Source organism: Macrobrachium rosenbergii, chromosome 17 (genome assembly GCF_040412425.1).
Source record: "Macrobrachium rosenbergii isolate ZJJX-2024 chromosome 17, ASM4041242v1, whole genome shotgun sequence".
Taxonomy (NCBI): Eukaryota; Metazoa; Arthropoda; class Malacostraca; order Decapoda; family Palaemonidae; genus Macrobrachium; species Macrobrachium rosenbergii.
The window spans coordinates 1285762-1299162 of NC_089757.1; the positions used below are offsets into that span (position 1 = coordinate 1285762).

Below are 13401 nucleotides of genomic sequence, written 5' to 3' on the forward strand. Positions count from 1 at the left end.
GACAGTACTTTTGCAGAGGGACTTCAAACGAGAAGTAGCTGTCTAGGATTAACTAAGGTACTTGGATAAAACAAGGATGGCTGAGATCTTTAGTTTCTCTTTTAAATCTCCCTCAACCATCTTGTGCAGCATGGGGCCTAGAGTGTGTAAATCGGGGTAGTAATATTTTCCCTTTTTGTAGTTGTGGTAGTTTGGATTCTAGGAGGTATATTGAAACGGTATTTTTAGAGAGTTTTATAATACTACCATGGGACCGATCAATTCCATGTGATTTTGGCAAAGGTGCACAAAAATATAGCATTATTCCTTTGATCATTTCTAACTAAATATTTATGTTGATTTATTCTGACATTTAATTCCTTTATGGATTTAATTTGGGCCAGATATATGAGGAATTAAATGTCAGAATAGATCAACACCAAACTGTCCAAATGAATAATGTTCTTTTTGATCACCTGAATGAAGAATCGCATAGAATTAATTGGTCCCTTTGTAAAATAGTAACAAGATGTATAAAAATTGTTTCTAGAAACATAGACTCTGCATTAATATAGATATCAAATGAAAGTTACATTAATTTAAGACCAGGTTTATACAATCTTGACCCCGTTCTGCACAAGATGTTCAGAGGAGATTTAAAAGAGAAACTTGAGTATCTCAGTAATCCTTGTTTATATTCTTTTCCTCCTGTGTTAACCTTAGACGGCTGTTCCTCGCCTGACAACTTTCCGCACCGGAGAACAGCATTCTAATAAAGGAAGCACAAACGACCTAGAACAGGTTGCATTGATGTTATCACTGTTAGAACTATATGAGGCCTCACGAACAATACCTAACTTTCGTGCAGCATTTGCTGACACTTTCATTAGATGTTTCTCAAAAGTTATATGTGATTCTCAAAAGTTACACCCATAGAATAGTTAAAGCTTCAGACTCATTCAGCAAAGTTCCACCCACCTGAAGGGGAGGATGAGGTGGGAGATCTTTACGAGATCTGCTAATCAACAGTGTTTTAATTTTACTGGAGTTCAGCCTCATACCCCACCGACTGCACCATTCGTTAATCCGGTCCATGTCCCGATTGAGGCTGAGGGCAGCTTCATTTCTCATAAGTGGAGACTTTACTACACCCACAAGTGTTGCATCATCAGCATACTGAACAATCTTGTTTGCCAGGCCAACAAACATATCACTTGTATACACTAAAAATAGCAGTGAGCCAAGATCACTACCCTGTGGAACTCGAAACAAAATAGGTCTTGGTTCACTTAAGGTCCCGTCCACAGCAAATCGCTGCTGCCTACCTGTAAGGAAATCTTGAAGTGATCCTTAAACATATCCACCCACTCCAAGATTCTGAAGTTTATAAATAAGTGCCTTGTGATTTACTGAATCGAAAGCAGCACTAAATTCTATTTGAATCACTCTGCACTCAAAACCTTCATCAAGGTTGTCTTGCAAATGGCTAGACAAGTCTAACAGAGCATTGCAGGTACCTAATTTCTTCTTACTGTATATGCATATTGACTATCATTTAACAATCGTTTAGATTCCACTTACTTATAGCTGTATAGTGGCTTAAAAATAAGTTTTTCAGCAACTTTGGAGAACTCAGGGACAATAGAGATTGGCCTCTAGTTACTGCAGTCTGCAGAGATGTCATTCTTTGGAACAGGCACTGTGTTACTAAAGCTAGCAAATCTACACACACACACACACTATGCTGGGTTCCATTCACCATAAGGTATTTTTATTGAGATTTGGAGTGGACACTTGGTAAAATCTGGATAAGGATTCCTTAAAGGATTTAAATGAGAGAGAGAGAGAAATGTATTATCATTTAAATCCTGTAAGGAATCCATATCCAGATTTTCAAGAACTGTATTTCACCAAGCGTCCGCTCCAGAGTTCTCAATAAGAATAACCCATGCTGAATGGAACCCGGGCATCTCCGCGACAAAGAGGCTCCTTGGACTAAGTGAAGAGCCAAAGGAAGGCCTCCAAAAAGTGGAAGTGAACCAAATCAAAAGAGGATTTTACCCGTAACTTAATCATGTTAATCATTTCAGAGATAGGAAGCTTTGTCTTTGGGATGGAATTGTATGTCGATGATGGATGTCTGGCTGACTGCCCTGTCTCTTCAGAGTACAACCCTGTCTGCGGGACCGACTTCATTACTTACATCAATCCATCCCGACTTGTCTGCTGGAAGAAGTGCAAAGACCCAGGTGATGAAGCCTTCATTATCTAGTAGTATCTGACCAATGTTAAAAATGTTGCACTTCCAAGTTAGAAAGATTAACATTTTTGAAATAAACTTGTCGTTTTTGTCACCTTTAGTACATTTCAAAGACTTATGTAAAATTGTTTACAGGAAAAAAAAATGTTAGTGAAGCTTATTTTACTCTGTAATCCTAATGGATGGAATAAATGCACTCTCTGTCAAATAATTAAGTACAAGCTTCATTAATCGAAAACTGTCTATTGTATAGTTTGCTTTTTTTTTTTACTGTTTGAAAAAGCCTTGATGTTTCATATTCATGTTTTTATGCTTTTTATTTCTTTCTAGTGAAATTTAATTAGACCTTGTTCCTGTGACTCGTTTCATTGAAAACATTAAAGATAATCGAAACTTATGTTCTTAACATCTAATTTCATGCTTCTACAGTTTTTCTTTTACCATTGCTACATTTTATATGCACAGGCAATGAATTTTCACTGCCGAAGAGGGCTGCCTGTTTATCACCAATAATCACGCCTGTGACTGCTGTGAAATCTTGTACCGCAACATTTTAGCATACAACGTGTTTTCATTTGCTTGATTGATTTGCTGTTACAGAAATTGCACTGGCACAATCTCCTTTCATTATCCGCGATGAATTTTGTGGTTTTAGTGCTAGGTTCAGACTTATGTTAAGTTCAGGTCATGGTGAATAGCAAGGCTAATCTACTGTGGGGATGTCAATCAAAAGAAAAAATAAATCTCACAGAAGTGTTGGGCCAAAACTCTTGCTATTATAAAGAATCTGTTACTCATTTTATGATGCGTAATACTTTTATTATTTATTTTACTAGATTTATGCCCTCGCTAAGACCCATGAACGTTTATAGTTATCTCATGGCACATGTCTCGAAAGTGGTGCAGTCTGAAGTCATTCTTACCAACAAAATGATCTTTTTCAGATCTCGGTCTGGCGCACTTCACCGGATGTATAGACTGGATAACAGGCAACCATTACATATGAAACTTTCTCTTTGTATGACTGTTTTAGAGATGAAAATGATGATGAAGGTTTTTACTTTTGTTGGTTTTAATTAACCTAGAGATTAGGTCCACAGACCATTACTTACAGTAACGGATAAACGGAAGGATTCATTGTTTTATTTTATTGCATATCCATTTTAAATCTGAGTGCTCACTACTGATAACACAAATCCAGCCTCTGATCGTATACCAGCACTGAGACGGTTCAGTTTCCTCAAGTTTATCTTCGGGACATGATGTAATCCGTATGACTAAACTTTGTATTTTATACCCTAGCTTATTTATTCCATTGCATCGAATATCTTCCTCCTTTCAGGAAAAGTGCGGCATTTTGGTGGCGCTAAGCTAAGTAATATTATTTCACATAGGTTAGTGTTTAATCTTAAATACACTGCAAATGGTCTGTGCTGAGAATATATAGTTCTGTATTAGTCAGATTTGAGATACTAGTTCTCAGAGTACAGTTTGAAGCAATGTTCTAGTATGCATCATAAACCGGCAAAATACCGAGGAACTTCATAATTCTCATGGAACACATTTTGAACTAAGACAGTTTATGGCAATTCACGCACATTTCATTACTTAGATCAAACTATTTACTATATACTGTACCTAACACTGCGTCACAAATTTGATAGTCTAGGGTGAATATCGCAGGTTTTCTAGCCTACGCGTGACTGAAGCAAAATCATAGGCAAAAAAAAAAAAAGTGATCTTCCTGTTAATACTAAACTTGTAAAGCTCAAGACATTTGATGATGTGATCGAGTTTTTTTTTTTTTTTTTTTTTACACATTAAAGTCCACCATTTATGGCTTCCCTCTGGCTTGAACTTCAAGACAAGTATGCCACCTGTTTGGGACACTTGACAATTCCGCTTTCTTTCTTTCTTTGTCAGTGTTCTGCTTGGTATTAAAGAATAAACAGCGAATGATAATTTGAATCTTTGAATAGATATTAAGATTTTCCTGTAGAGTTTTATGCAGATAATAAAATTTAGAAAAAATGCTACGGGATAATTGTGCGAAACAAGCTCAGTATTTTCAATAAGGACATTTGAAACTTCTTTTCTATGGAATATAAACATTTGGGGAATTGCTGAAATTTAAAGAAATTGTTAGCAGACTTGTTTAAATTTGCTATATTGCACCAATATATCATATCTGTTAATGTAGATATAGCATTTAGCTCGTTTACAAATTACCCCTGGCTAGGTTAGATTACTGCTGGTGCCAGGTAGGTTTTATTCTTTATTTGATCTGGTGGTTTATAGTTGTTTTATTATGTAAAATATCTTAGATGCAAGATACTAAAACTGAGTTTGGTTAGTCCTGTTCTGTCAGGAACTGTTCATAATTGTAAATCTTGAGAAAGGTAAATTGGGTTCGTTTTTCTTAACTTTAAGGCAACATAAATTGGATATAACTTTTAACCCACTTCTTATGCTTCTTAGAAAGGAAACAGACCAATTTGATAAGCGCTTCTAAAGTAGGCAACCTGTTCTTAGAGACAAATTTCTTATTAGACCTTGAAAAAAAAAATTTTGAGCATTAATGCAGTTTCTCATAACAATTCCCTCCTAGCCTTTAAGAAGTGAAGACTATGTCAGCTTTCTATAGTGACAACGTGAGTCTTCCGGGATTATATGGTCACCGTGACTTTGGGTAATTCAGTCTGATTTTAAATTTTATTGTGTTTGAACTTTATACATAGTTTTCATTCCGCATTAAAACATCTGATTTATTTATATCATTATCTATTCTTTTATTTTTCGTTATTCAGTACAAGGCTAAATATACTGTAAAAAGACATTTTTGCATCTGTTATCTGTAGCCAGAAATCAGCAGTGGAAATAACGAATTCTGGAAGACCCCTCTGATAGCGAGGTTGGTGACAATCACTGGCTATTAAGCACTGAATTTTACAGCTTTGAGTTGAGGATAAATTAATGTTTTGCAACTGATTATAAACATGGAAAAATATAATGAATGTTTATCTTTACAAAGTTGCAATCTTCAACTGTAGAAGTTTACCATTAACAGATTTCACATGGACGATCAACTTTTCGCGTCTGAACTATTGTATCATTGTTGTGTAGGCTAAGAAGCCTTCGGTATACACCTTAGATTGTAAACTTTTTTATAGTAATGTGCTGCAAAAAAATTATCTTCTGACATGCACTTCAGGTAATGAAACAAATGTGAATTATGCTCGAAAATTGCCATAGTTTAGCAAGTAGGCTACTCCATCTGCCGGTTAATTCCTTGACAGCACTGATTACTTCTTCGGTAATTTTCCGGTCGATGATGCAAACCAGAACATTGCTGAATTTGTACTCTTTAAACTAGTGCTTCAAATGTAATCAATTTTCCGTGAGTTGTGAATTATGGTAAAGAGAATTTCAAATCAGAAGGCTGGAAGTTTAAACAAATTACTCGTTGTGGTGTTGGATGGTCTGTACAGTAGTATTGTTGTGTTGAGGCCTCGTGAAAGTGCGTGTTTTTTTCTGAAATTATTGGATTACTGTCTACCCGTAAGTGAACCCCGTTTATTATTTCTGTCCATGTACTTGAACTTTACCGTTAAAAACGTGAGTTATGTTTACAGGCAATTCTGGAACCTATTTGACAGCTAAATATCCTACAGCAATCTTAGAAGGGCCCATTTTCATTGCATTGCGTACGGGAGTTTTAAACCAAGGAGGATGATATATTGCAATAAAGAAAACGCATCCTAATTTACGACGGTAAACTCCCAGAGAATTCTACTTTAGTGTGACATAATATTTGGAGCCACTAATTTCTATAATATGTAGCAAAACCGGTAATCCTGCAGTTAATGGTCCAAATTCACTGCATTACGTAAAGTCAAGATCAGCACACAGATTTATCAGATAATCATTGAATCATAGAAAACAATGAAAAAATGAGCAGTTTATCTGCCTACAGAAATAGAAGTTGTGAAAAAACAGAATAAAGGGGGAACGCACATAAACAAAAACATGTATTACCCGATACGGACCCATAGAATTTTGATAAAATCATAAATCTCTGCTTCTGTAAGCAGATAAACTGCTCTATTTTTCAGATTTATCAAAAACTGGCGGCTGAAGAGCAAGACCCCGTGCCAGGTTCCTACCTGGTTCCTAAGCGCTCACTCCACAAACACAGTTGTGGGGCACACCACCGCATGAGGTGCACAGCTTTATTTCCTTTGTTTTTTGTAACAATCTCTGCTTCAGTAACCAGACAAACTGCTCATTTTTAACAAACACTTCTGTTTCCAGATCTGTCCAAAGAAGAAATTTTAAATAGGAACGAAAACTTAAACAGATACACACACACAAGTGAGCAGTGAATTTCGAACCCTAAACTGTATGATTACCGCAAAACCCTTTAGGGAATTATATACCACATCTGAATGCCATACTTGTAACTAAACTCCGGTAAGAAATTCTGAACTAGCCTTCGTTTAGAGAATACAGTTTAGCCTAGTCCTGGAGATGTCATTTTCTATGAGTCACTGTTTGGTCGCGTTTTCTTTTCAAATCGTATGTGCAAAACTGATGTAGGCGTTAAAAAACATCATCCGTTCACTATTTATTAGATACGTACCATAGCGGAATTCGCATTTTAGGGGAAAACTGACACTTGCTCAGAATAGCTGAGTTAAATTATCAATTCTGTTTATTCTTGAGAACTACAGGTTAACTTTAGATTGCACCGCTAAGACAGTTTATAAGGAAATTCAATGTTGTATTGTTAGTTTTCATGTTTGTTCGGGCCATTCCTCCTTAAAGTGACCTTTACTTTAAATCAACTCAATATACAGTATATATATATATATATATATATATATATATATATATATATATATATATATATATGCTGATCAGTGTTATTGGAGATTCAAATACGATATATGAATCCCCCCAGAGTCGGATGAAATAGTTTTGACGGCCTTCATGGAAAACAAGAGGGAAACGTTTGAAAAAGGGCAATTTTGCGAAATCACACTTAAAGATAAAAAGTTTTCCTTTGCCAGAAACAACTAGAAATTTGTGTTTCTTGAAATGGCAATAGATTCCTTTTTCAGAGAAAGTTTGTCTAGGGTCGTGACTCTTTAGTCCTTGGATTTACACAAAGTACTGTAGTAACTTTGAAGAGATTGGAGTCAAATTGGGCAGCAGTAGAGTAGAATTGTTGCTAGCCTCGTATCAGTAGCCAGTAGGACCACTTGGTTACAAAGTAATCTGTAGAGGTCACACCTCGGTCTGTCAACTGACTACTACGAGAGGGTTGGTGGGACTGCTTGAATCTACGCATTGGCTTCGAGTCCGTTGAGAACTCATCCTGCTCTTTCGAAAAAGTTTCTGCTAAGAGGAGGTGGAACATGCATTACTTTCAGACCAGAATGTGTTGGCAGCGGTTTAGAGGATGGTGTAAATTTCCTGGTTATACATACATAGAAGATTCAAATAAAAAAAGAGAGTCCCTTTTCAATTGCTTACGTTTACACAAAGGTAATGATTTTAAGAGTATTCTGCCCTGTGAAATCTGGACACATGAGAGAGAGAGAGAGAGATGGGGGGGGGTGACATTCACTTCGAACAAATTGAAGAGTAAATAATTGTAATATTAATTTTAGTGATATTCAAGATTTTGTGAATGGGAAATGGTTTCCAGACTAGTCAATGAAAGTTTGGCATAGATGAATCACTAGCGAAGGTAAAGTGCTGTATGTGACACATCATTCTAATGTTTCGATACAGATGAATTAATCTCTTTTGGCAGTCCCGAATGTGGACAGTGTTTTGGTACTACTGTAAAAATTGTTTGACCGGAAAAAAAGGATTGGAGAGCCGGAGATATTTTTGAGTGAATCATCACAAAGTATAGTAATAATTTTGAAAGGTGATCTCCTTCGTTTGGAGAGCAGTCAATGATACTTTTTTTTTATTATTGCCTAACGACGTAGTTCATTCCTAAAAGAAATCTAGGTTAAATGTCATTAAATGGGCATATTTAAGGTACATAAAATATGGAATTCACGAAATAGATAAACCAACTACTTTTTACAAGGGTAAACGTTGCATATGGGAATAACAATATGAAGGGTAGTAAAATTCACATTGTATGAACAGTCGCTGAAGCGAGTCAAATCAGTAGAGCTAATTTGTTTAACAAAAGCGCATACTGTATACTTGACAGTCAGTGACAGTTCTATTGCCTGCTTACAGTTGAAGGGTTGCAGTGCAGAATGTTTAGAAAAAGTCAGTAATGCTCTATCTTCCCGGGCAATTCTGAACAAATGTTCTTTAAATAATTGATTGTACTTTATGAAACACCTTTATTCACTTCTGGATAATGTCAACATAAATGTGTTTCTTAGACTGTAGAATATCTAGCTGCTGCAGTTGACATGCTAATGGGTGAATTAAAATTCTCATTCAGTGCGTTTCCTATGCTAGTCTCTGTATTTTGCCAGAGAAATTCCTTCGTTGAATGCACGTGGCAGAAATATCTGCGTGGGAAACAAAACATGGATTATGAAGGGGAACTGAACAAAATGTATTTTGACTGCATTCGGACATTTGTCTAGTTCCTTCGAGAAACAGGCCTTGTTTATTCCAAGGAGATAGCCCGCTAGTGATTCAAATGAATTCTTGTCGAAAAAGCTGTATTCCCATAGTTCATCTTAGTGACCCATTGGTTGGTTTAGAGGAGGCTGGTCTCTGGACTCTGCTCAACCACTAATGGTGAGGTGGTGTTTAATAGACCTTATGTTGGATCACTATACCTAGAGTGTCCTTATAAAGTAGCCCAGCAGGACCACGGTCATTCCTAAACCAACAGGTCCAGCAGGAATGGCAGACACTTGATGAAAATTGGAGACGGGTCAAGTTAAACACGTTGGACACCTTAATAATATGGAAATTGTCAGGAAAAGTAATGGAAAATGAAAAGCAGAAAGCCGTGCAGATAGGTTGTTTTGCGGTTCTGTAAATGAAACCTCTGATATAGTCTACAGCACGCCTTGCATGGTGCGCAGTAGGCGGTACCCCATACACTGCATAAGCTAATAAGGTATTACGCTTGGTTTGACGAGAGTAAGAACAGAAAACCAAGAGCTTGTTATATGTTATTGTTTTGTATTTGCAAAAATCAAGTGCTAATAAAAAGGAGAGGAATACATGTGAGAGGAAAAGAGTTAGCGGGATGAAATATAGACCTAAAAAAAAAAATAGGTAAGACTCGTGTTATGTGAAGAATACAGGAAACTGATAACTGACAGATACTTCTACTATCTCAATATTTATAAAAATCTACATTTAATACCGTTTCTCACTTAAATATTTCATTATTTATAAGCTTCGAAAATACAGCTCTCATGAGCCAGCTGTTTGTTTTCCATTTTCCCTCGTCTCTGTTGGTTTGTCAGAGTCCGGAGATCCACACTTACGGCAACGACCCGTGCTAACATATAAGGCCGACAAAGACAGACCGCTGGCTTTTTTTATTCGGTTTTTAGCAATAACTGAGGCATGTAAGACTAACTGCCGATAGTTTGCCGCTCCATTCAATTCAAGCTCTCGCTGGTGTCATGTATAGCATTCAGTAACACAAAAACCCAATTAAACAATCTCTATATCTAATATTCCACACTGTAATTACTAAGTACTATCGGGAAGCAGTGTTATACGGACGTCATTGGGTTGTAAATAATGGTTCACATCAAAATTAAGAAAAACACTTCGTTTTTCTAAGGGATTTGTGCATAACATATTAAGGTCATTCTGATGCACGGCTCCGTTAAACCATATTTCAGATGTAAAATAACATGATCACTGATAAAAATTCAATTTTGATATACCGCTACAGGTAAAAAAATGAGAGGATGAAAATGTACAGTATTTCTTACATATCTCCTTTGGTAATAGGAAAATAGGTATGCATAGTTATACGCATAACAAGATAACAGGCTTTTCAATCGACACCTTATTTACCTGCATGAACAAAACGGAAGTTTTGCTATGCGCCAATGATGTTTCAAAATCGCGCAATACTTGAAAGGAAATAGGTAGCTAGGTGTGATTCGTCTCATTTTCTCATAAAAAAAAATGACAAACAAAAACTAAGTAATACCATGTATGTCCTAGAGCCTGGATCAATGGACATAGCAAACAACAAATGGCACTAAAGTGCCATCGCATTTAAGGGACTGCCGTCATTGGCGCGGGTGTTGTGTCAGTGGCAACCTCCCAACTGAGTCTCACCCGCCATCAGCCAGTATCTGAGAATGGCTGGGGCGCCAACCAAGCCGCCGCTGCCAGTGTTGTTGTGAAGGTAGCCGAGTAGAGATGTGCAGCTCTTGATTCTCATGGGCACAGCATGTGTGTACCTTTGATGCCCAGGTGCCCTACGCCGGTACCCCGCCAACTGTGACAGTGTTTCACTCTTCGCGTGGATTTGCAATACACTATAGATTTCTTGGTTATACGTGATGGTTACCGGTTGTGTTGAGTATAGTATTGATTCGGTGCTTCTTCCTAGGCTATGTTGATTTGTACCCCCGGCAGCTGGTTTGAAGCCTAGGCCAGCTGGTGATGCATATTACAGTGCTGCAAGAACACACGCCCCAGTAAGGTGGCTGAAATCACCCAAGAAACCTGTGGGAGGGAGTTTGGTGGAGGAGGAGGAGGAGAAGAAGGCGGCGCCGAAGGAGAGATCAGAATGGAGTTCGATCGCCAGTCTCTGGACGAGTGGGCAAAGGATAAGCCCCTGAGTATTCTGCAGCTCGATCCAGCAGATCGCGCTGTTCTAAAGATAGCAGGTGGGTTCTCCATTTATTTCGTGGCCCGAAATGACGTGGGAGGAATGCAAGGTGCATCCTGTCGTACGTAGACTGAAATGTATGGGCAATCGCTGCTCTCGTTTGCCGAATTCATGTGAAAAAAAAGGCAACCGTGGTGGCGTGACGTGGTTGCGGGGTTGCCAAAGCCCGTGACACTAGTCACCACACCCCGCCCCGTGCGCCACTGGCTGCGGGCTGCTGCTGCTGCTTCTGGTGCTTCCTTTTTGACATCCTTTTTACATGAATTCGCCAGTTATTTTGTTACAATGTTAGGTGTGAATGGTATATAGAGAAAGCATGCAGCTTTTTTTCACATGGTTCTATTAAGAAATGATCTGTCTTATTAAACAATGGATAAGCCCTATTGACGTAAGCTTGTTAACGAAAGTTTATAGTTGGCGTACTAACTAGATAAAACATTCTTTAGACAAAGGATTTTGCTTTTAAAGATCCAATAAACAGGCACGTTGCACGTATGGATAGGGGTCAGGTAATTAGGCTAACAATAGCAAATCACCCTCATAGACCAGCTCGCAGTTTGTTTGAGCTAGTTTTTCGCCATAGCAACGATGATTAACCTGTCTGGACCATAGATGATCCCATGTTTAAATGAACTATTGCTTCAAGTTCATAGAACTGCCGTAGGGCTGAACCAGTCTTGAATAAAAACTATCAGTACACCAAAGCGACATTAGTAATTGCGTTCCCTTACAAGGAAGTAAGTCACACGAATAAATGGTCTAGGACAAAATTACAGCTGATGGTGATCTATATATGTGTGTGTGTGTGTGTGTGTGTGTGTATGTATGTATGTATATATAAACGTGTTTTTATGTAACAATTTGTTCACACAAATGATATAATCTTTTTAATGGAACGTGTATTCTTTTTGTAATTAATAATGGCAGTATTCTAGCGAAATGTTCTAAGTGTACTTTTTTTGGAGGGCAGAAAAACTCGCTCATGAATCATTTAAAGTTTGCATGTGATATTTAGATTCAAATACCGCTTTCCTTGTACCTACATGTTATTCAGGTTATCTTGCTTTTCTGATTAAGGAATAACATTAATAGAAGTAAGAATTCGGTTCTTCAAACTCAATCAGATTTGGGATTAGTGTCTGCCGTATTTTCTTGGCATTTTTTTTTATGCTTTCGTGTCTGCACGCTAGCAACGCTTTAGGGTGTGGTTGGTTGCACCTGAAGAAGGCACCCAAAACATTTGATTGGTGACGTCATCGATGGCGTGCTGCTGAATGGCCTGGCGCCAAGTAGGAGCGGCTAGGTGGCTGTCAGAGACAAGGCAACGGCGGAGAGAGACAAGGTGCATCGATCCCAAACGTTTCGGCTGGATGTTGGGGTTACCCCCCCCCCCCCCTCCATCTCCAGAAAAGGAAAAAGAAACCATTGTGGTTGTTTAACCATAGATTGCCTGTCGTTACCGTAGCATAAATTAATTTTGCTCTGGTTTCCCAGTTTTAATTGCGGAATGGTAATGATAGTCTCATTTGTGCTTGTTCGTGTTATTTACTGTTTCGATATATCATATGCATTTAGTTTGAATTATTCTTAATACCTTACCGTTTCTCACTTATGTGCTTAACTTGACGCCACCAATTAGAAGTGACGAAGCTTTTTTTTTTTATTGTAAGCCATTCCTGTGGTTCATTAGCCTTTACTTCTGAGTTTTTTTGTGAATGATTAATCTATGTAGCTCTCTTTGTTACCTTGTTTTTCAGGTATCTAAATACCTTATCAAAAGATCAATAGCTAGTACGTTTGGTTGCAGGGAACCTATACATCTCGTACTTCCTGAAAATGGAAGAGTTCTTATTGATATCAGATCTTTTGAGGGAAACCGTTTTGATATTTTTGGAGGTACAGGCGGAAAGCCCCTCCACAGCAGACATTTTCAGTGACCTTGATTTTCACCTAGACATGAAAACCTTCGCTTTGCCCTAGAGCTCGGATATTCTGCACTCGTTTCATATGTAGCTCATTCACCTTAAAAGAGCGCAAGCTATACTTGGGTTGGTATTAAGTTTAACAAGAGTTCAAAGTGCCTGTCGTCTGTCATAATCATGTCCACCCCGGGGGTTAGTGCTCCTACTCTTAACAGTTATTTCTTAGTACAACTGCGAGGTTTTCCTCCTGTTACACCTTTCAAACCTACTACTGTTAATTTCTCTTTCAGCGCTGAATGACCTTGTGGGTCCCACCGCTTGGCCTTTGCCCTATACTATACTGTACAGTATCCTTGTGAACCACAGGCGTTAAAGAATAG

At 37.9% G+C, this 13401-nt stretch overlaps 1 protein-coding gene across 2 annotated transcripts in view; it reads left to right on the forward strand.

Annotated features, from left to right (window-relative positions):
• The first annotated feature begins 10548 nt into the window (after window positions 1–10548).
• The window catches only part of shot (dystonin-like protein short stop), a 536542-nt gene continuing 533689 nt past the window's right edge, over window positions 10549–13401 (forward strand). Inside the window, exon 1 of one of the 2 annotated variants that reach the window (XM_067119440.1) lies at window positions 10549–11097. In XM_067119440.1, the coding sequence (XP_066975541.1) occupies window positions 10998–11097 (100 nt within the window). In that variant the 5' untranslated portion in view covers window positions 10549–10997. The remainder of the gene's footprint in view (window positions 11098–13401) is intronic. The other variant, XM_067119430.1, reaches the window with a different exon arrangement.